General features: G+C 51.6%; 1 protein-coding gene across 1 annotated transcript; it reads left to right on the plus strand.

Moving 5' to 3' along the window:
* The first annotated feature begins 648 nt into the window (after positions 1 to 648).
* Positions 649 to 20,073, plus strand: SDC4 (syndecan 4). Its single transcript, XM_068566109.1, has 5 exons — positions 649 to 757; positions 13,341 to 13,479; positions 14,609 to 14,655; positions 15,483 to 15,681; positions 18,003 to 20,073. Exons 1-5 carry the CDS (start codon positions 689 to 691, stop codon positions 18,152 to 18,154), a joined length of 606 nt encoding a protein of 201 aa, XP_068422210.1. The 5' UTR covers positions 649 to 688; the 3' UTR covers positions 18,155 to 20,073.
* The last annotated feature ends 2,113 nt before the right edge of the window (positions 20,074 to 22,186 follow it).

Raw genomic sequence — 22,186 nt, forward strand, 5'->3', positions numbered from 1 at the left:
AATCAAAAGAAGAATGCTATCTCGTGACACGTGAAAATTATATGAAATTCAAATTTCAGAGTCCATAATAGTGTTTTATCAGGACACAGCCACTGTCCTTCTTTTAAGTATTAATATTTAAGGCTGCCTTTGAGCTGCAGCGCTAGAGTTTGAATAATCGTGACAGAGACCATCTGGCTCGCAAAGCCTAAAATATTTCACTCTTTACAGAAAATGATTGCTGACCCCTGTCTTAAAACAACCCGCAGTCACTGCCGATTTGGAAAGTCTTCTGTCCCTCAGAGGGCAGCGTACCCGGTTGGAAGGGCGCTGATCTAAATTCACGACCCTGGACAAGTCCTTCCTGTCCGTGGGCCTCAGTTTCCCCAGCTGCCCAGCTGTAAAATGGGGTTAGGCACAGTGATCTCCGGTCACCTGCCTAGCAGGGGATCGGGGATCCGGGTTGCTGGAGGCCAGGGATTCGGGTGGACTGCGCGGCCCGGTCCACGGGGCGGGTCCCTCGGGTTTCCAGCTGGGCCGGCAGGCGTAGCGCCCCGGAGGCCCAGCTTTCGCTGGGGAATTCCGGGCGGGGTGCCGGCGACGGGGGCGGGCCGGGGCGGGGCCGGGGCGGGACCGATCACCGCCTATAAGAGGGAACGCGCGCCAGCCCTGGCCACCAGCCTTCGCGCTCTCTCCGGACAGTGGTACGATGGCCCCCGCCCGCCTGCTCGCGCTACTGTGGCCCCTCGTGGGCGCCCTTGCCGTCGCCGCCGAGTCGGTGGGTCCTGGGAGATCCCCGGGGGAGCGGACTGGTGCCTCCTTTGTTCCTGGGATCCTGCGATGCGGGGGCAATGGGGAGGGGGATGCGCCGCCCCCAGCTAGACACAGAGGCCAGGGACACTTTGTTGGAAACTTGGCTCCAGGGTCCCAGGGAGGCTCCGGGGAGAGGGGGGTGGGTGGCCCCCCCGCGCGCCGTGCGCCCCCAGCCTGTTGCGCTTCCCGCCTCCCTCTGGCCTCAGCCCCGCCGCGGGCTCAAGGCTCGGACGTGACTAAGCTGGTGTCACCTCGTTTCCCCTCACCCTCTCGCCCCTTCCCTGGTGATCCTGGGGCAGGCTCGGAGCCCTGACGCCCCTTCTCGCCCTCTAGAATCCGAGATGGCCTGGGAGTGAAGGGGGCTGCCTGTACTAGGAATGGGGAGGGGTTTAGGGTTCTGCAGGGCCTTGTTTCACACACCGGGGCAAGGAGTGAGCCCTGACCTCAGTTCTGGCCGCAGTCCTGCCGCTGGCCTGTGGCTCCGGGCAAGGCCCTGCCCCTTCTGAGTCTCGATTTTCCCATCGGCACAAAGCGTGTGGGAGACCGGGACAGGAGGTGACCAGTCCTTCTTTAGGGTCGCTACAAAGTTGGGACTCTGATTTTTCAAGGGCGGACTGGAGGGGACGGTTTAGGCTCAGCACTTCGCCAGGAGTCAAGCCTCTGCTCTCCGCCAGAAGAGCGTTTAGCGCTGGGGAAACCTAAAGCTCCCACTTTGGGGTGGGGTGAAGGGGGGCTGGGGCAAGAGAAGGTCTCAGTGAGCCCCCAGGAGCCTCCTTCTCACCGCTTACTGGTCCCTGCTGTAGTTTACAAAGCCTGGGGCCCACCAGAAGCTCCATTCGTCCCAGCAGCCAGCTGGGAAGGAGTGAGCCAATCACATCTGGGAAGTTGGGGTGCAGGAATTGCTGAGACGCAATCTGACCCCCGCCCGCCAAAAAAGCCTGGGCTTTGTGCTTCCTTGGTGCGCTTAAACCTCGGTTTTGGGGAGAGTAAGTCCAGTGGCGTTTAATCATTAATGTCAATTCTTTATGGGGCTCCTATTCCTCTGGGATTACTTAGGGGAGCTCGTTTCTGCCTGGCAGGCTTCATCTGAGGTATGGGTGAGACCCTGAGCTATACCCACCCCCGACCCCAGCCCCCCTTCCTCCCCGCCCCCACGTACAACTGCAGCCCTGAGTGATGACAGCAAACATTTAGTGCTTATGGTACTGTTCTAATAGCTTTCTAATAGCTATTGTAATGGCTCTATCGACTAGTTTAATTTAGCCCTTCTGTTTACTGTTTTAAACTGGTCCTGAGGCTACAGAGGTCGACTAACCTGCCCAAGGTCAGACGCTGATAAGAGGCTGAGTCAGATGCAAATGAAGCAGACAGGCTTCCAGGTCCCTTTTTTTTCTCTTTCGCATGTATCTTGACGTGTAGTCTGATGCTACTCTGAGGGGCTGCTGTGATGTCTCATCCCTGGGTCACTCTTTAGAATCCATAAAAGATTTGGGGTGGGCCGGCCACAAGGAATTCTGGAGTAGAAGGAAACCGAGGCCCAGAGTGAGGTGATGGCTTCCCCAAACTAAGAAGGGCAACCTTGCCAAAAGGTGAGTGGCTGAGTTAGGACTCGAACCCAAGCCTGCTGCTCCCCGTGCAGTGCTCTAAACTAGGTCCCTGAAGGATGTGTTGGCGTCACAGTTGTGGAGGCATCCGAAGGAATGGCATGGCATTGTCCCATCGGCCTGGGTGGTGTGGGGAAAAGGGGAAAGAGCCCGGTGGTTGAGAGGTAACATGCCAGTCTTGGTTCAGGGGCTGCCAAGACTGCAGGTGCTTGGGGGGGCGGGGGAGGAGCAGGCAGCTGTGCCTGGGGGCAGTCAGAAGGATGTGGTTTGGGGGAGGGTAGGTGGTGACCCATCAGCTGAAGAAGTGAGCCCTAGGCAGCTGCTTCCTGAGAGGGGTGTCCGTCTCTCTCATCCTGACCTCAGTGCTCCCTTCCTGGCTAATGTTACGAGATCTTCCACCTTGAACTGGGTCACAGGGCTTCCCCCCTCTCCCCCGCACCCTGCTCCCAGCACTTTCCCTCCCAAGGTTGTGGCCCGAAAAATCAGACCTAGTCACAGTTGGATTAGGCCACAGAGATGATCTGGTCGATCCTTTTCTTTTTGCAGGTGGAGAAAATTGAGGCCCAGAGAGAAGGGTTTTGGTAATAACAGTTGTCGTTTATGGAGTGCTTTCCATATACCAGGTCTGGTGCATTTTATTCTCATAAAAACCCTAGCATGTGGGGATTATATTATGCCCACTTTACAGATGAGGTAAAATGGTACCATCTTGGGGTAGCAGAAAGCTCCCAGGCCATCAGAATCTCTGTCCTGTAGTCCCCCTCCAATAATGCTATTGGGGCCACTCCCCAGATTTTAGGTTTAAGCCAAAGGCCTGTCCTCCCCGTGGGTAGTGCCCTCCTTTCTGCCCCCTCAGTGCCACAGGTTTTGGGAAGGGAACCCAGGCTGAGCCAGACTCTTCTCTGTTTGGTGGGGCTTGCCGTCCCAAACCAGTTCTTCCTGCCCAGCTGGAAGCATTCCCCTGATCTGCCTTCCTGCCACTCCCTCCCTGGCCTATTAAAGGCAGCCTTGTTTTGGGAGCTGGACCCCCGCCCCGTGGTATTGCTGCCCAGGGGCACAGACGTGGCACCAGGCCCAGTCAGTTCTGGGGAAGTGTCCCCCACGCACCCCGTGTACTTTAGCTAAGAGATGTTTCTGGTCTTCTTGAGAATTCTCTCCTTGATTGCACAGAAGTAGCAGTGGGGACGGAAGCCCAGGGGGTCTAGGACCCTTGAGTGGCCAGAGAGAGCTCTTTGGAATTCTTAGAAGCCCAGAGAGCTACCAAAGGAAAATATTTGGGCCATGCTTTGGAGGGCTCTGTGAGGTTGGGTCCCTTTCTCTCTCTGGGTTGACATCCCCCATCTGTAAAATGGAGTTTGAACTCAATAGAGAGCCCCTTCCAGCTCGGATATTCTATTAATAATTAAGTAACTACTCTTTGAAAGGGTTGTGGAAACCATAAAGACATCTAAGGCATTCCCTCCCTTGAAGAAACTTATGGTTCATGAGGGCATTAACATACCCCATCAAATTCTGAGCCCTTCCTCCTCCACCCCTCTTCCACCCCGACACACCCAGGCCCGGAACTCTGCTCTATTCACTTTCAGTGAAATACCTGGCCCGTAGTTAGTACTCAGGAAATGTTTGTATGAATGAACAAATAAATGTATGCATGTAACTTCATTCTAAAAGGTGCACTGAGGTTATTTATTACTAACATGATTGCCTCCCGGTGATACTGTGAGGTAGGTATTATTATCTCCATTTTTACAGGAAAGTGACACTCAGAGGAATGTAAGGGCTTGCCAAGGTCAGAACCAGGTCTGTCAGGTAACACAAGGTGTCTGATTTGCAGGTCCTCGGAGAACATTCCAGATGAGGAAGTTGGCTGGGTTTGATAGTAGATGCCTTGGGTCCTCCTTCTGAATCGCTGGGTGACCTTGAGCAAACATGCCCTCTGGGTCTCAGTGTCCCCAACTCTGAAATGAGAAGGTTGGACCAAAGCCCTCTAAAGGGTCCTTTCTGGCGGGGGGAGAGGAGCTTTCTTGGCATCCTTGGTTAAGAGCCTACGCAAGAAGCAACACTGGGGAGGCGGGTGGTGGAGACATTCAGATCCTGCCATCCCCAGCTCCTGGAAACAGGGCTTTTCCAAGTACTTGGAGTGCTGAGCTGGCCTGAATGAGGGGGCGGGAAGCCTGGCCTGGCTCTCCCGCCCCAGGTCCCTCTTGGGAGGAATTGGCTCCTAGCTGTCCTCAGCCTCCTAGACTGGTGGGTGTGATTTCCAAGTGATGACCTAAAATTGGGGGAAGGGGCTGGACAGGGCTCTGTGAGTCACTGGAGGAGAGTGGTAGCTGGCCTGCCTGAGTCACCCATTTCCTTTCAACCTCTTGGCTAATAGGATGGCTCTGCAGTGGGCATGTTGGCATGGGCTCCAGAGTTTTATCTTGTCCTTTGGGGGCCTATTAGGGATAGTCAACTAGTGTCCAGGGCCTTGAAGGGACATACAGGAAATACTAGTACTAGGCCCCAGACCTTCCCAGTGCCTTGCCTGTGTGTGGCCTTTGACGGAATAGAGTTCAGCCAGTCCTCAAAACTGACCTCTGCAACTGACTTGTGGTTGCCAAGGGGGAAAGGGGGTTGGGAAGGGATGGAGTGGGAGTTTGGGGTTAGCAGATGCAAACTATTACACATAGAATGGATAAACAACAAGGTCCTACTCTATAGCACAGGGAACTATAGTCAATATCCTCTGATAAACCATAATGGAAAAGAGTATAAAAAAGATTGTATATATATGTATAACTGAATCACTTTGCTGTACAGCAGAAATTAACACAACATTGTAAATCAACTGTACTTCAATTAAAAAAAAAGATTACTTAGAGCAAAAGAGAAAAAAATAATTGACCTCTGCAGTGCAGGTAGCGCTTTTTCCCCCCCTCCCTTAAAGCAAAACTGAGGCTGCAATTGGTCTGAGTTTACAGAGCAAAGCTGGTACAGTCCAGATTTGATCCCAGGATTCTGATTTTTCTGACGCTCTCTCTTGCTTCTTGGGATTGGAACATTGATTTGGATTTAGGCAGACCTGACTCCAGAGATGCGAAGCCCCCCTCTTACTAGCTCCATGGCTTGGGACAGGCCACTGGACCGCTCCAAGCCTCTGCTTTCTGGTCTATAAGAAGATGGGGATTGTGGGGAGGCTTGTAGGAGATGACAAGGCCTCAAGTGAAGCTCTTAAGATCCCGCCTGGTAGGCAGGAGGCCTTCTTAGTGAAGGTTCCCAGCTTTGCCCAGGCTGCCTTGATGCCAGGTGGTCCTTTCCTTTTGAGGATCCCACCCTCAGCGGCCCCAGGAGAGCTCTCTCCCCTCCCCCCAACAGCTGCAAGGTGGGAAGGGAGGAGTCTAGGGTAGGGCTGACAGAGCCCAAATCTCCTATTTGTTTGTCTTAGAAGTTTGTTAATTATCGGATGGGTTGATATTTAAACAAGAACCAGTTCCTGGCAGCCCCACCCCTCCTGCGGGGGATTGGTAGGAATCCCCCTGCTGAGCAATTTTCAGCCTGGAGAGAGACAGGGCAGGGGAATCGGACAGCCAGGACACTGCCCAGGCCTCAGGGGTTGGCCTCCCATGCTGGAGGAGCCTTGTGCAGTAGGGGGAGGGCCGGTGTTTCCAGTCCAGAGGCCGAGGGAATTGCAAAAAAAACGCCCTGGGCTCTGGGGGAGGGAGTGTGATGGTGGACAGAAAAGGTACAGTGTTCTGGAATGCCAGTTTTCAGATGTTTTCATCGTGTGATGCCTGGGGAGAGAGGAGAAGGCTTGTGTCAACAGTTGGGGCCTGATTTAACCCTAAGAGTTCAAGCAACCTGACTTGGGCGGGTTTGTTATTAACTCACTGGTGATCTCTGGGCGTGGTCCCCTCTGGCCGTGTCCCCGGGAGGCTGGGTGACTGGAAAATGGGTACGTTTCACAGTCAGAAAAACCTGAGTTCCCGTCTCAGCTCTGCTGCTCAGCCAGGGACGCGCAGTTAGTTCATAAGTCATTTGGCCGGTGTGAGCCCCAGCGTCCTCTATAAAACACCTGTGTCACTCCGGGGTCGTCATCAGTGTTTGGCAAACTTGTGAAGTTCTGGTTTAAGTTTAGTTTATTATTAGTGGCTAGACAAGGGTTCTTAACCTGGCCAGAGGTTGGCGTGGGGAGGTTGCTGTCTGTGTGCGCGCTGAGAAACGTAAACCAGCAGTTATGGTTCTTGGGGTTCAGAACTTTTTATCCCTCTCACAGGGCTCCAGGAGTCCCCAAAAAGATCACTGTGATCTTAACAGTTCTTTCCAGCTTCAGCCTTCTGTGGTCCCCCCTACCCACCCCTGTGACTCCCTAACTCCCACCCCACCCCCAGGCCCTCCTACTCAGCCCCCTCCCCCCTGCTTTACTCTGCATCCCCTCCTCCCCCTCCTTCAGGCTTGGAGCTCGGCTGCCCCAGTTTTCTCTGGCACAGTAGCAGAGGCTGCTAGTCAGGTGACACCTGGGGTAATGGAAAGGGGAGGCAGGGAGAGGCTGGTATGTGTGGAAACAGTGACTTGGTGGGGCCCGGCCGGTCGTGGTCAGGACTGCGGGGACTGGCTGTACTGTCCAACCTCGGGGCATGGGGGCAGTGGTGACCAATGGCTGGGACACTCCTTGCCCTGGGGAAGCCCGGCCAAGAGACGTCTGTGGGACAGACTGACCCGATCTGGAGCTGTGGCTTCCCCGAGCGGCGGGGGAGGCTGGGAAGGGGCAGGAAGCCAGCACCCAGGGCTGATCTAATCGGCCGAGACAAGGCTATATCAACTCTGCTCTAGAGAACACGGGAGGCTTGTTTATACCCCGCCCTCAGATCCAGCAGGGACCTCGGATCCGCTGCCTAGATTACCAGCCCAGCTTCAATGCACCTCTGTCTCTGCGGCCCTGAGGGAACCAGCCCCCTCCCGGCTGTCTCCACCGGTAATCGGTAATCGGAGCAGTCCCCAGCTTTGTTACCAGGCCTCCAGACAGAGGAAGGCTTGTCTCTTTGAGAATCGCCTTTCAGAGGTGGGGAAACCGAGGCCCAGAGAGAGAATCTCCCACCATCATCCGGGGTGTTAGTGACAAGGATGCCGCATCAGCTTCGGCCAGGGGGATGTCCAGAGGCTCCAGAAGCTCCCCCCACCCTTCCCCTTCCAGCCTCTATTGCTAGCTGGCACCCCTGGGTCCTGGAGCTGCCCTGGATGGGCAGGGGGGAATTGGTGAAAACCTGCTGGCAATGCCAGGCCTGGCTTCTCTCCTGAGCGATTGTGTTCCTAGTAACCCGACCTTGGAGTGGGCAGGGCCGACATTCGAACCCCCATCCCCAGACCTGGCTTAACCCTTCCCATACCAGCACACCAGGTCCTGGATTGGTGTGGGGTTTCTTCTGGCCTTCTAGATATTTTTTTCATCCCCAAGGCAGGTCAGGAAATACTCTGGGGATACAGGTCCCCAAGTAGAATTTCAAGTGTCTCCGGTCACTGCCGTTGGCTCTTTTTGGAAAAATGCAGTTGGTCTCTCCTCTGCCTCTATCTGCTTAGGACATGTGCTCCAAGCTGTGTGACCTTGCGCAGATCTCTGCCCATCTCTGGGCCTTTCTCTCTTCTATCAGGGGGCCTGATTGGTTGTTGAAGAGTCTCTGGTCTCGGAAGCAAAATAAATACAAGTTATAGGGTATGTCCCTGCGCAGTTTGCAAAGCACCTCCCAACCCACCAACCACTTTTCTAGCAATGCAACTGCTTCTACAACTTTTCTCAGGTCTCTCTGACCCTTTGAGCACTAAAATCCCCTTAGCCAGAAGGAAGGCAGATGGGGATTAATAATAGCTGCTACTCATTGAGCACCTGCTGTGTACCAGGCTACGTGCTGGGTCCCTTGCACACCCCAGTGCGTTTCACTTAATTCTCATCCTTCAGCAAGCTGCTACTAGCCCTGGTTACAAAAAGAGGAAACTGAGGCTTTAAGATGTGAAATCAATGCCCAGGCTCGTATAGGTAGGGAGTGATAGGACTGTGGTTTGCTGGTGAAACTGCCTTTACAGGTCACCACTCTGGTGGTGGATCCTTCCATATCTGCCAACATGTAGAGTCCTGATTGTGGTACCCAGGATTTGCTCATTCTAGGGGGTATCTGACCCTTCAGAAGGAGGATGGGGGAGGACCATGCCTGTATCAATGGCCGCTTCTGGGGATCTCCTGCCAGGACCACTGTGCTGGGTTCAGCCGTTAGGGCCCAGGGCACTCAGCGTCCCCGCTTCCCCCAAAATTTGGCTTGCCTAATTGACCTTCTGGTCTCACCCCCGAAAGAAGGGTCGAGTGTGTCCCTGACCCCTGGGGGTGGCTTCCTCCCCTGTGGAAGGGCCAGGTGGGGAAAGACTCGCCTCTCTTTTCCTCCCACCAGTTCACAGTTAAGCAAGCTCTGACCCTGAACTTCTCCCCGGTGTCCCAGCCAAGTTTCTGTTCTTTTGTTTAAGCAATATCACTTTTACCTTTGTTTACTCCCTGACCAGGGGAAGGGATGCCCTGGAGCCCTGGCCTGGAAGTTGTATGCTCTGCGCTGTGGCACTGGGGTGGAGAGGTAAATTGTGGGTGGCAGTGAGAAGTCTGGTTGTGGCTAAGATATGGTCTTGAGAAAGATCTAGGTTTGAATCCCAGCTCTGTCGCTTTCTAGCTCTGTGACTTTACATGAATGACTGAACTGAAGCTCTCTTTCCGGCAACATGGGTAGAGCACCTTACAAGGCTGTTGTGCGAATAAAAAGAGCTCATACGGAGAAGAACCCAGCGTGGTGCCCAGCATGTCGTGGATACTAGTGCCTGGCCCCATGATTTTCCTGGGTGACTGAAGCTGTAGGACTTTGCAGTAGGGTTGGTGACTTTTCCTAGCTTCATGCCAATCGCCTAAGGACTGGATGTGGGTTATATCTGGAGTGACAGCTGCTGCCCGTGGATTTGCTGAGACCTTTAGGGGCAGCCCAGACCCTAGAAGTGGGAAAGGAAGACAAGTCCAGCCCAGGAGCCCAGAGACCTAGGTTCTTTTTTTTTTTTTTTTTTGAATTTTTGAATTTTTATTTATTTTTTATACAGCAGGTTCTTACTAGTTATCCGTTTTATACATATTAGTGTATATATGTCAATCCCAATCTCCCAATTCATCCCACCACCACCACCCCCCGCCACTTTCCCCCCTTGGTGTCCATACGTTTGTTCTCTACATCTGTGTCTCTATTTCTGCCCTAGGTTCTTTTTTTTCTTTTAGGGACCTAGGTTCTAAGTCCAGTTCTGCTTGGGCGACCTTGGCAAAGGCCCTTATCTTTTAATCTGGGTAATAAAATGAGATGGTTGGACCTCAGACACCTTCTGTAGGTAGGCTTTAGTCTTTACAGCACAAAATAGCGCCTACCCCTCTTCTTTTCTATGGAGAGTCTGGGGAAGCATCCAGCATCTCTAAACCTCCAGGCAGCAACCCCAGGTGCCCACCAGGGTCTGCTTATTCAGCTGCTGATTTCTGTTGTGTGTCTATGAGTAGGACAAAGATATAGAGAGACCTGAGGGCCCAGAGAGGGTGCCTGTGCGTGCACACACGTGTGAACACACGCTCCCCGGGCAGGGATGGGGTGAGCCAGAAGCAGGGTGGAGCCCCTCTCTGGTCAGGGCTCGGCCTGGCTGCTGGGTGGCCTGGTTCTTCAAAGCCACCTCAGACTGAATGGGCCTTGTCTGAAAAGAGGGTGGGGGAAGGGAGGGCTGTTGGCATCCCCCCATCCACACACACACACACACACACACACACACACAAAGGGATACTTGCCCACAATCCCAGGGAGCCTGGTTGAGTCTTGCTGGCCTAGTCTTAGGAATTCTGCCCACTTGGGAATTTCCCTCTTGTCAGGGGTCTTGGGCAGAGAAGGGACCACTTCTGGAGTTGGAGAGGATTTAATTTCCTGTGTCCGCCATCAGTACGCCTCACAGAGCTCCTCCTAAGCCCTTTAACTTGCTGTAGGAGGGCACCTGGGCTCATCTAATGCAGCCTTTAGGGATCCCTGCCCATTTATTTGTTTGTTTGTTTATGGCGCACCACACGCCATGCAGGTTCCTTTAGGGATCCTGTCCGCTTATTTATTTATTTATTTATTTATTTATTTATTTATTTATTTATTTATGGCGCACCACGTGGCATGCAGGTTCTTACTTCCCCTACCAGGGATCGAACCCGTGCCCCCTGCAGTGGAAGCTCGGAGTCCTAACCACTGGACTGCCAGGGAATTCCCAATCCCTGTCCTTTTAGAGCCGAGATAGGTATCTGATGGGATCTAATCCTGGCTAATTCTGGCCATTCCTGACCTTAAGAAAAGTCATTTATGCTCTCAAGGAACCTGGTATAAAAATGAAGGGTTAGGGATGACCCGGTGACCCCCAAGATGGCTGAACTGGGAATCAATCTAGTTTTCAGCCTGGGTTTTGCTGCAGACTTGGTCTTCGTTTCCTGATGTGAAACAGAGCTGCTACCAACCAATGAGTGTGCTGATCCCGTGCGCTGTTTTGAAACACTCCTCAGAACTTTCACCCACTAAAAGAAAGGCAGGATTCATAAATAACCAGTCATGGCTCCTGGGAATGAGAAGGTAGGGGAAGGTCTCAGCCTGAAACAGCACAGTGTTGGGACCCCAGCCCCCATCTTGAGGACTTTGAGCTCTGACTGGTCTCCAGGCCAGATAAGCAAGTGGCCAAAGTACCTTCTTTCCCTCCTGGGCTGGGTTTGACCTCCGCTTGACAGGGCTCCCTCCTAACCGAGGTAGGTAGGCATTCTGTGTACACATGTGTTCATGCACGTGTTTGTCCGTATGTGGCTAAAGGCTCAGGTGACCCATGCCTGGGTTCTGGTCCAGTGTGGGCACTTTCTTGCCTGGGTGATCTTGGGCAAGTGGCTAATTTTCTGAGCATCTCCCCGCCCCCTGCCTCTTAATACTTCTGTGAATAAGGGCTATGAGGAGGAGCTCATTCACGCTAAGTGCTTAGTCTGGTAAGCCGCCGGGGTCCTGCTGTTTCTGATTCTGGGCCCCAGGGGAATTTGCAGCAGGCAATGGGGGTAGAGCACAGGGACCCCACCCTAGGTACAGGCAGCTTGCGCAACCACGGAGGAGCCTTCCTCCAGTACTGCCAAACTGAAGCCACAGGCATGGGGCTGTGCGGGGGCTGGAATTCCAGCACCGGCAACCCCACAGCTCCTGATTCCCGAGTCATGAAGTCATCCCTCACCAGGGCTTAACCCCTTCTGGCTCCCCACCCCCACGTGTACCAAGCGTTCAGCAGAGATTCTCGCCTTGGCGGTGGGAGGGGGTTGCCTGCCCACTGCCTTCCTGCTGACCTGACCCTGCTCCCTTCCGGGAATCCAGCTGCCCTTGACAGGGTGGAAGGGGACCTGATATGATAGTCCGGTTCCGCCCACCTCTCCCCGGAAGCCTGGGCCTCCCCCACAGATGGTAACCTTGTCTTAGGAACGGATGTTCCTTCTCAGGCACCCCCCTGTGTCACTGGCAAGTCTCCGCTGGGTGAAGGACAGCTTGGGGCAGTCAGAAGCAGAGCCCTGGCCTCTTTCCTCTCTGAGCTATGTAGCTAACTCACTGTGTGACCTTGGGCAAGTCACTGCTGTGTCGGGGCTCATCTTGCAAATTCTGTGAAATGGGAGGACAGGACCTCCCTGGGCTCCAGCTGGTGTTCCCCAGTTCTGAGGAGACCTTCCACCTCCTGCAGTTAGGGGGCTGGGGAAAGGAGAATGTCTTGGGCAGGGGTGTGTACTGAACGTATTCGAAACCCTGACTCTTCTGGGAAATAGTAGGCACTTTAATATTTGAATTCATTAGTGAAAGAATGAACTTTGCCCAGGGCTGCTGTTCTGTGGGCAGAGGAAGGCTTAGCCCAGAAGCTAGGGGGAAGGGTGGTGCACATCCCAAATATTTCCAGACTCTCTTGAAGGAGCTTTGTTTTCCACTCAGCTGAACTTGAGGGGATGGGAGCAGGGTAGCTGATATTCTGTAGGATCTGGGGAAAGTTCTTCGCCTTCCTGGATCTTTCATACTTTCCTTTTGAAAGCTTCCCGGTGGGGATGGACCTAAGATTCTGCTGTGAACAGCTAGGGCCCCAATAGGTGGCAGCTGAGTGATACATATGGGTCCTGGAGTGGATGGTCCATGAGGGCAGCGGCAGGGCTTACTTAGCACACCGCAGAATGACCCTGTGGGAGATGTTTGGAAGGCTGAACACACGAGTGTGCTCATGTACTCTTGAGTCTCTAGCTCCGGGCAGAGCCCTGACCCGAAGCTGTTCCGGGGGTGTGGGTGAGCCAGCACTGCCTGTCCCAGCCCAGTCCGACTCATCTGGGAAAGTTGTCCTGGACAGGGCGAGACCAGCACCAGTGGCCCTCTCCCTGCCGTGGGTGAATCAGCTGTGATAGCCTCATAGCGCCCTGGAGTGTGGATGGGGAACACTGGCTCTGAAGGCAGGCAGCCCTATGTGGAGTTCTCACTTCTCCATCTGCTACTCCAGTCACCAAGAGAAAATGATTTAATGTCTTTGATACCCAGCTTCCTCAGTTATAAAATGGAGTTAAAGACTGGCCTTTAGAGTTATTAAGAACAGAGCCTGGCATATAGCAAGTGCTCAGTACAGGGCACCTCAGATATTTATATTCTGATTATGACCACCTTTATTATTTTTATTAGCCCAGAATGGGAATGGGATTTGTCTAAGGTCACACAGCAAGTTAGGGGCCAGGAGGGGGCCAGGACCCAGGTCTCCAGGCTCTGGCCTGATCTTCTTCCAGCACCCCAGCTCACCTTCCTGAACGCCCACTTCACTGCCTCTCCAGGGTTCAGGGGCTGCTAGAGAGCACTGGGGGGCGACTGGCTGATGTGTCTCCTGTTTTCACCCTAGATCCGAGAAACTGAGGTCATCGACCCCCGAGACCTCCTAGAAGGCCGACACTTTTCCGGAGACTTACCGGACGACGAGGATGTTGGGGTACCTGAGCAGGAGCCCCATGACTTTGAGCTGTCTGGCTCTGGAGATCTGGGTACGGAGGGTGTGGTGGGCAGGCCGGGGCCCAGGGCTGGAGGGAACCCATCCTCTTCCTCCCACAAGGGTGACCCCTCCTTGAAGCTTGGATTTTCCTATCTTGCCCCTCCCCCTAAAAAGGGGGGAAACAAAAGTTGCCGGATCAACCCATCCCTGAGACCCTCTCTGGGCAAATTGTTTGTTGCTTTGAGTTCAATTTTAGTTCCACGTTTTCTTTGCGCCAGCCTGAACCTGTCCACCTTCGGACAGGGTTGGGTGGGGTGGGCGTGGGGAGGAGGACTGTTGAGTGTTTTTCTTCCTTTGAAAAGGAAAGGGAGCAGCTCAGAAGCCTGGGGGCAAGGTGACGAGAGGTGTGGGTGGGAACCGAGAACAAACCCCCTGCTTCAGAGGGGGTGGGAGTAGTGAAGGGGCCCAGGCTGCTTGGGGCCGGACCGAGGGACCAGTATCTCTCCTGGTCTTCTGTGACTTCCTGGCTCTGGCTGCCGGGCTAGACAGAACTGCAAGAAGCATCCCTCCTATGTGTGAGGTGCTGCAATAATTTGAAGTTTGAGCTTTGGAGACACATAGTCCCGAGTTCAAACTGCCACTCGGTGACCTCTAAGCCTTGGTTTCCTCATCTGTAAGATGGGAGTAGAAATGACAGTGCATTGGTGTCTGTGTCGTGGAGTTGGGACTGAGTGAAAGCCCTCGGCATTTACCACACACTCAGGAAATACATGGATATTGCAATTTCTAATATTTACTATTGCAATCTAGATTCTTCTCAAATGAATCCCCTGGAGATCTTGTTAAAATACAGATTTTGATTTAGTGGACCCTGAAATTCTGCATTTCTAACCAGCTACGGGGTGATGCTGTTGGTCCTGGGATCTATATGGAGCAAGAGTCTGGAGCTGACAAAAAAATCTGCCCAGCTACCAGCTCAACATTCCTGTGAAAGAGCCAGGGAGGCAGGTCTCAGGAGCCCCATTTTACAGATGAGATGACTGCGGCTGGGGTGGGAATGATCACTTGCTGGACACTGAACATTTGGGGGGGCCGATTGTGAATTCGAACTCCCACCAGCCCTGGGTCATTGACCTGGGGGTAACCAACCTCACACTCACACGGCCTTTCTGTCCTTACAGATGACTCGGAGGACACCCCGATCTTCCCAGAAGTGATCCATCCCTTGGTAAGCAGCTACACACTTTTGCTTTTCCTGCTCTTAGTACCTCTTGAGGGGAGCAGACAGAGTAAGTGGGGGTCTGACCTCACTCTGCAAGAAGGCTGCTATCTGTGGCCCTGGACTCTTGGGACAGGCACAACTGTGGGTCATGGGCAGGCCATCCTCTCCGCAGGGGTAATCACTAAGTGATAAACACTTAGATGTGTTTCCAGCCTCTTTTTTGGTGTGCGTTTCTAGGTATTTCCCAACATTAATATCGAATTATACATACAGTTCTACGTACTTCGTTTTTCAATTAAAGTGATCACGAGTATTTCCCCACGTAATTAAATCTTTTTCCTATCCTATTCATTTTTATGGCCTGCGTAATCAGAGTTCACCCAGTTTCCCTTGTTGATGGAAAAGAGGTTTATGATTTTTTGATATCCTTCGATGACAACACTACAGCAAGCCTCTTTTACACAAATCTCTGATTAGCCCCTTAGGACAGAGTCCCAGAGGCAAAATTGCTGCCTTAATGGAGAAGCTATTTCTGCAGTTTTGCCAAACCACCCTCCAGAATAGAATAGTAATAGTCTATTACTCTAGAATATTCTAGAACACCTGCTTCCCTGTGCCCTTGGTCACATTATTCATTCCCCTTTTGGGATAGATTTACTAGAAAAGTTGACAGCATAATTGTTGGGAGGTTGTTGCTGATTTCTAGGACCACGTGGTTTGGCCAGCGAGATGCAGAAGCAGATTCCTCACCTGGCTGAATGTCCCTGTCCCCTGCCCTGGGTCCCTCCCCAAACCACGCTGAGTGTTGGTCTCTTTTCCTTCCCTCAATCCAGGTGCCTCTAGATAACCACATCCCTGAGAAGACAGGGCTTGGGAGCTGGGTCCCCACCGAACCCAAGGAACTGGAGGAGAATGAGGTCATCCCCAAGAGGATGTCACCCTTTGATGGGGACGAGGATGTATCCAACAAGGTGTCCATGTCCAGCACAGCCCAGGGCAGCAACATCTTTGAGAGGACAGAGGTTCTGGCAGGTAAGGTCCCATGCGTCCCACAAGATACCCCGAAGTGGGGGGAGGGCTTCAGGTGGGGGCGGAATAGAGCTGCAGGCAAGGAATGCCTCTAGCCCATTAGGCAACTTGGTACCCCTTCCTTACAACCCCTGGGTGCCCTGGGGCCTTGAAGGATGACACTTCCCCTCTGACTCTGTGTGCAGCCTGTGGAGTGAGGGCTGCTGTCGAAACTAGAGGGGCCCTTAGAGACCTTTTAGTCTTTGTAAGTTTCAAACTATTTGGTGGAAGTTCAGAGGTAAAGCCTGCCGCATCTTTCTTCACCCACAGAGTTTCACTTTTAGCTGGTGGATGTGGGATAAGCATAAGGTTCTGGCTTTTACCAACTAAGCGTTCTACTGCTTTTAAAGGAAAACGTAAAAACCACTGATCTAGTCCAAACAACTGTTTCTTATACATAGAGAGACTCAGACCCAGAGAAAGCAAACCGCTGGCTTTGGGTCACATAGCAAGAGAGAACCGGGTCATCTCTTAATACTTCCAGTGGAGAATTACACAAGTGTGAGATCTTCACTTGAAAAGTTATATTGTTGAGCTAGCTGAGGTGGGACCCTCCATTCCAGTAGCTTTTAACAGCACCTGGGAGTTTATCAAGTGCTTGTCATGTGCCATGTGATTCATGCACCTGCCTCATTGAGTCCCCGTATCCGACATATGGTTATCCATATGACGGATATAACATATCCATATAATCCATATAACAACCATATCCGACAGGCATGGTTATCTATACTCTTACAGATAAGGAAACTGAAGCTTGGAGAAGCCTATTCACTTGTCCAAAGGCACGAGACCAGACAGTGGTAGACCTGGCATTGGAACCTAGGACCACAGGCACTTCTGAGACTGTCCTTGAGCCTTGACCTTGTGGGGAATCCCAGCACAGACCAAGGGTCTAACAGAGGAGTCATCAGAGGGAAAGGCGATAGAAACAGGAAGGGGTTTGATACCCGATAGTCCACGTCCTTTTTCTGGTATTTCCTGGGGGTACTTTGCTGCTGCTTTTTCGTCATTTTAGTCAAGAAGGAGCCTGATTTGGTTCTCTGCCACTCTGTCCCCATTCTGTGCATGGATTTGGAGTGTGTACAGGGGCAGAAAACTAATCTTCTTAGGTTAAGACTGAATTAGGGGACTCAATCTGCTACAGAAAGGATTCTGGGTGATATCCCTGCCCGCTCAACAAACAGGAGTGAGCCCTCCGGGAAGCCTGGTGTCATACAGAGAACATAACGTTCCCCTGAAAAGCCCACATCTGCCTGACACTAACCAGGTGCCCTCGGCCAATGCTCCTCTCTGAGCCAAACTGTGTCATTTATTAAGCACCTACTGTTGTGCCAGAATGATTCAGGGTGCTAGGGACACAGATATAAACCACGAAGGTTCATCATTAATGAGTATTGAGCATATGCTATGCACTGTTCTGAGCTCTCTAAGTGGATTAATTTATTTAATCCTGGGGACAAACCTATGAGGAAGGTACTACTGTGTCCATTTTGCAATGAGAGAGATGAAGGAATTTTATTATTTAGATCCTGCAGCCAGTTAAGTGGCAGAGATGGGAATGGAATGTAGGCCTTAAGCACTGAGTTCGCACGTAGGGACATAAACCACATGTATGATTTTTTTTTTTTTTTGGCCGCACCACGCGGCATGTGGGATCTTAGTTCCCATACCAGGGATCAAACCCGTGCGCCCTGCAGTGGAAGCATGGAGTCTTAACCACTGGACCGCCAGGGAAGTCCCAAACCACATATATAATTATCTATAACGTAGGAGTGTGGACACATTCGCATGTGGTAACTGTGTATGGTAGCGTATACCTGCGTGTGTACAGAATGTATATACCAGTCTATAGAAATGTAGGTCTGCACAGGGATGCATGCACATGGGGTCAGCTAGAGAGCTCGCTGTGCTAAGGACCGTGGGGTAAGTAGGTTTAAGGGGGATTTCCACAGCCTGCAGTTTCTCTTCTTCCTGGCTCAGGGCTGAGCTGGGAGTTGGCCTGGTGTTGAGAAAGAACCTGGCTTTGGACTCAAGCAGATGTGGGTTGGAATGGTGCCTTTGTCGCTCTGGTTCTGTGGTTTTTTCGGTGACTTACAGTGACCCCCTTCTCATTAATGAGGTTGTGAGAATCAAATTCAGTAAGGCATCAGCAGAGCACACCCAGGGGAGTGATGGCGAGGATGTCTAGTGTAGGAGAACAGACCAGGCAGAAGTGGCCAGTGTACCCGAGGTCGCGACGGGCAGCCAGCTCTCACCTCGCCGCTCCCCTCTCTCCTCTCCAGCTCTGATTGTGGGCGGTGGTGTGGGCATCCTCTTTGCCATTTTCCTGGTCCTGCTGCTGGTGTACCGCATGAAGAAGAAGGATGAGGGCAGCTACGACCTGGGCAAGAAACCTATCTACAAAAAAGCCCCCACCAACGAGTTCTACGCCTGAAGCTTCTCCCGAGCACCTGCTTGGACTTTACGGGGGAGGGCCGCTGAAGGATTTTGAAGGGAGGACATTAGGGGAGGGGGAGGGCAACCCAGTCCTGATCTATCAGCATCTCCAGCTCCGATTAGGGTTTCAGTGTCAGAAGAGACGTCATCTGCTACTGTTCCTGCCTGCCTCTTGATTCCCTGGGCCTCCATTGTCCCAGTAGAAAAACAGGGTTAAACTTGGCCTTTCTCAAGGCCAAGTCTGGGATTGGATCGTTTCTTCATCTTCCGGTTTAGAATCGAGGCCCAGCTGAGAGCCTGTACTGAACAGGCCTCATCCAGAGCCTTTCTAAGCTATTGTGTGAATCCTGCTGGAGGTCGGCCCCCACCCCCGGCCTTCTTCCCTCCCTCCCTTCCTTCCACAGCCTGACCCCTCTGCCAGGAACTGGGAGAAGGAACCAGAACCATCTATCTGCACCTGGAGATGTGTCCCTCAAAGGGCACCTGCAACCACACTATGGGAGTCTGTGGTACACCTTGGGCCATTCTAGGCTCTTCCAAGTGACTTTTGGAAATCAACCTTTTTTATTTGGGGAGGGTGGGGAGAAGAGCTGAAAGTTCATTGTGAAATGGACTTGTAGAATATTCATAAGTCTATTTTTAGTGGGATTTTTTTTTTAATGGTTCATTCCTTTGTACAGAGCCTCTCTCTACCTGGGCAAGAGTACACAGAAGCTGAGGCATTCTCCTCCCTCTTGCACCTTTCCACAGTACCTGCTAAGTTTGTATTTAATGTTTTTTTGTTTTTGTTACTCGAAAATGAGAGAAGAGTCGGAGATATAATTTTTATTAATTTTTTTTTTTTTTTTTTTTTTTTTTTTTACTATTTATAGCTTCAGACAGGGCCTCTCCTTTCTTCTTGCCTCTTTTTCTTTAAATCCCCTCCCCATGTTTTTTGTTCTTTTAATTCTTCATACTTCCCTGCTCATGACCTTGGCCCTTTCTAAAGCAGCTTCCTCTAAGAAGCTTTTGCTGAAATATAGTTTTCTAGCAGATCCCAAAACATAACTTAGGGGATGGTGTGATATTTGTGTCTCTTTTTCATGTAATATATTATTCTTCTTCCTTGGTTCTAGCAAAATAGATAAATATATTTTTTCAGGAAATAGTGTGATATGATATTCCCATGTGAAGCTGGCTGGGTGGTTGAGTGAGTGAATTTTTGTGTGGCTGAGTGGATTTTTGCCTCTTTCTCTGGTCCTGTTCCTCGGTGCCTTCTCCTGATTGGGCTGGAAACCTTCTCTCTAGCTTTTGCTTTGAGCCTAGCTAGGGTTCCTTCATTTGCTGTCTCCTAATTTAAGAGAAAATTGGAGAGCAGTGCTATCCAATATGGCAGCCACTAACCACATAGAAATCAATTAAAACTACAGGAAGTTAAATGTTCGTTCCTCAGTTATAGTAACCACATTTCAAGTGCTCAGCAGCCACATGTGGCTCGTGGCTGGTGTACCAAACATGTAGGCAGAGCCCACTGGCATCTGTTGGACAGCACAGCTTGAGAACTAAACTGGTTTAACAAGTCACAGCCCCAGTTTTGCTGGGATGACCTTTGTCTCCCTAGGCAAAGGGGGATGGGGGAGGGCTGATCAGGCTCTGGCTCTGGGCCCTGTTATCTGTGACCCTTCCTCTCCAGAGAGGAGAGGCCTAGTGGCTTAGCCAGGGCAGGCCACATCTCCTGACCCCATTGGCTGGGGTTGGGGGGGGCGGATTACCCTTGCTTCCCTCGCCTTTCATCACCATAACCCCAGGGTCCCAGCTGGCTGGGTCCTCTTCCTCCCCTGGTGTCCTTTTCCTCTGGCCATGTTGGGAGTGAGCACCTCACACTGTTGTCTGTTACTGAGTTTTTGATAAAAAGATAATAAAACCTCGTACTTTCTAGATCGCCTGCCTCTATCATTTTTAAGTTCATCAGTCGTCATCCTTTCCCTTGATCTCAGTGGAGCCTGAGATAATTGCTGCCAGACACCAGAGGCAGAGATGTAAGACGCCGGAAAGGAGGGAGGAAAGTCAGAACGTGCACACTGGCCTGTGGGCCATGTCTTGCCTACCTCGGACTTTTGTTTAGGAGGCACCGTGTTTAAAAAACAAACACAGAAATCCTTGAATTAGTTGCCAACTATGGAAGTGAGGATGTTTCCCATAAAAATCCAGACTGATTCCCTACTTCTCTTCGGGGGAAAAAAATCAAGATTTGGCAACTCTGAGGCTGCATGGCCACCACTGGGAGTTGCTGATGGGCAGGTGCCCCTTTAGATGCAGGTTCTCTGCTTTGCCACGGTCTGTCCACCTGCTTGGCCTCTGGGCATCGAAGCTGGTGGGCTCTGGTCAGATACCATTGATGCCTCTCGATCCTCATAGCAACCCTCTGAGGTGGGTAAGATCCTTTCTTTTTTAAAATTATTTAATTTATCTATTTATTTATTGTGGCTGTGCTGGGTCTTGGTTGTGTCACGCGGGATCTTCGTTGCGGCATGCGGACTTCTTAGCTGTGGCATGCAGACTCTTAGTTGCGGCACGCATGCAGGATCTAGTTCCCCGACTAGGGATGGAACCCGGGTCCCCTGCATTGAGAGCGCAGAGTCTTACCCACTGGACCACCAGGGAAGTCCCAGTCCCTCCCATCTGTTCAATCTGCATTATCCAATCCAGTGGCCACTAGTTACATGTGAGTATTTAAATTAAAATTAATTAAAATTCAAAAAATTAAAATTCAGTTCCTTAGTGGCACTAGCCACATTTCAAGTACTCAATAGCCACATGTGGCTGATGGCTACTCTGTTGGATAGAACAGATAAAGAACATATTGACTGTGGTAGGGCTAGGTTGGATGGCGTGAGATTAGGTCAGGATCCCAGGATTTGGATTTCAGCTTCATTAGCTGTTACTTTGGGCTCCAATGGGCTCCAGGGAGGTAGGTCAGAACTTGGTCCATAGGAAGTGTTCCATAAGTGGTACTTTATTCTCATCATAAACACATCTTTTGGGTGAGGTATTAGTTCCAGAAGGCCCTGTATCTTTTATTGCCGTGTAAAATTACCCCCAAACTTAGGGATTTATCACAATGTAAATATCTCACATAGTTTCCATGGGCCAGAGTTAGCTAGGTGGTTCTGGAGTCTCATGGGATTGTAGTCAAAATGTTGGCCAGAGCTGCAGTCATCTGAAAGCTTGACTGGGCTGGAGGATCCACTTCCAAGATGGCGCATGTACATGGCAAGTTGGTGCTGGCTGTTGGCAGGAGTCCTCAGTTCCTTGCCATGCGGACCCCCATGGGACTGATTTGAGCGTCCTCATGACACAGCAGCTGGCTCTTCCCAAAGAGTGATCTAAGAGAGACAGGTGGAAGCTATAATACCTTTTATGGCTGAACCTCAGAAGTCACACACTGTCTTTTCTACTAAATCCCATTGATCAAAGGGGTCAGCCCTATTCATTGTGAGAGGGGACTACAGAAGGGCAGGAATACCAGGAGGCGAGACTCATCAGAAGCCATCTTAAAGGCTGGTTCTTATAGCACCACTGCTGGTCAACTCTGGACAGGGGTTAATTTATGTGGAATGCTAACTCTGAGTGGAGCTTGGTATAATATTATTTCTGAGAATTGGGCAGGGGATGCAAAGTGGTTTAGCACAATATTGGGCCAGTTTTATTCATGATCCTGCCAATCTTCTGAAGCAGCAGAAGCACTGACCCCTGTATGGGGCAGTTCCTTCCTGGGGCGGAGGGAGGCCTACAGGCCAAATAGATTTCCCCCTTGCCAATAATTTGCTATGTGGTTTTGGGGAGTGGGATGGTCAGAATTCCAAGATGGCGCCCAAGATTTCTGCCCCCTGGAGTACACAACCTGTCTATTCCCTCCCCTTGAGTATGGGCAGGACCTCTAAATACGATGGATGTCACCCCCATGGTAAGGGCACATTGGGTAGCACAGGTGAAAGGATTTTGCAGATGTCATTAAGGTCCTGAATTAGTTGGTTTTTGAGTTAGTAAA

The sequence above is a fragment of the Eschrichtius robustus genome, chromosome 16, assembly GCF_028021215.1.
Source record: "Eschrichtius robustus isolate mEscRob2 chromosome 16, mEscRob2.pri, whole genome shotgun sequence".
Classification (NCBI taxonomy): Eukaryota; Metazoa; Chordata; class Mammalia; order Artiodactyla; family Eschrichtiidae; genus Eschrichtius; species Eschrichtius robustus.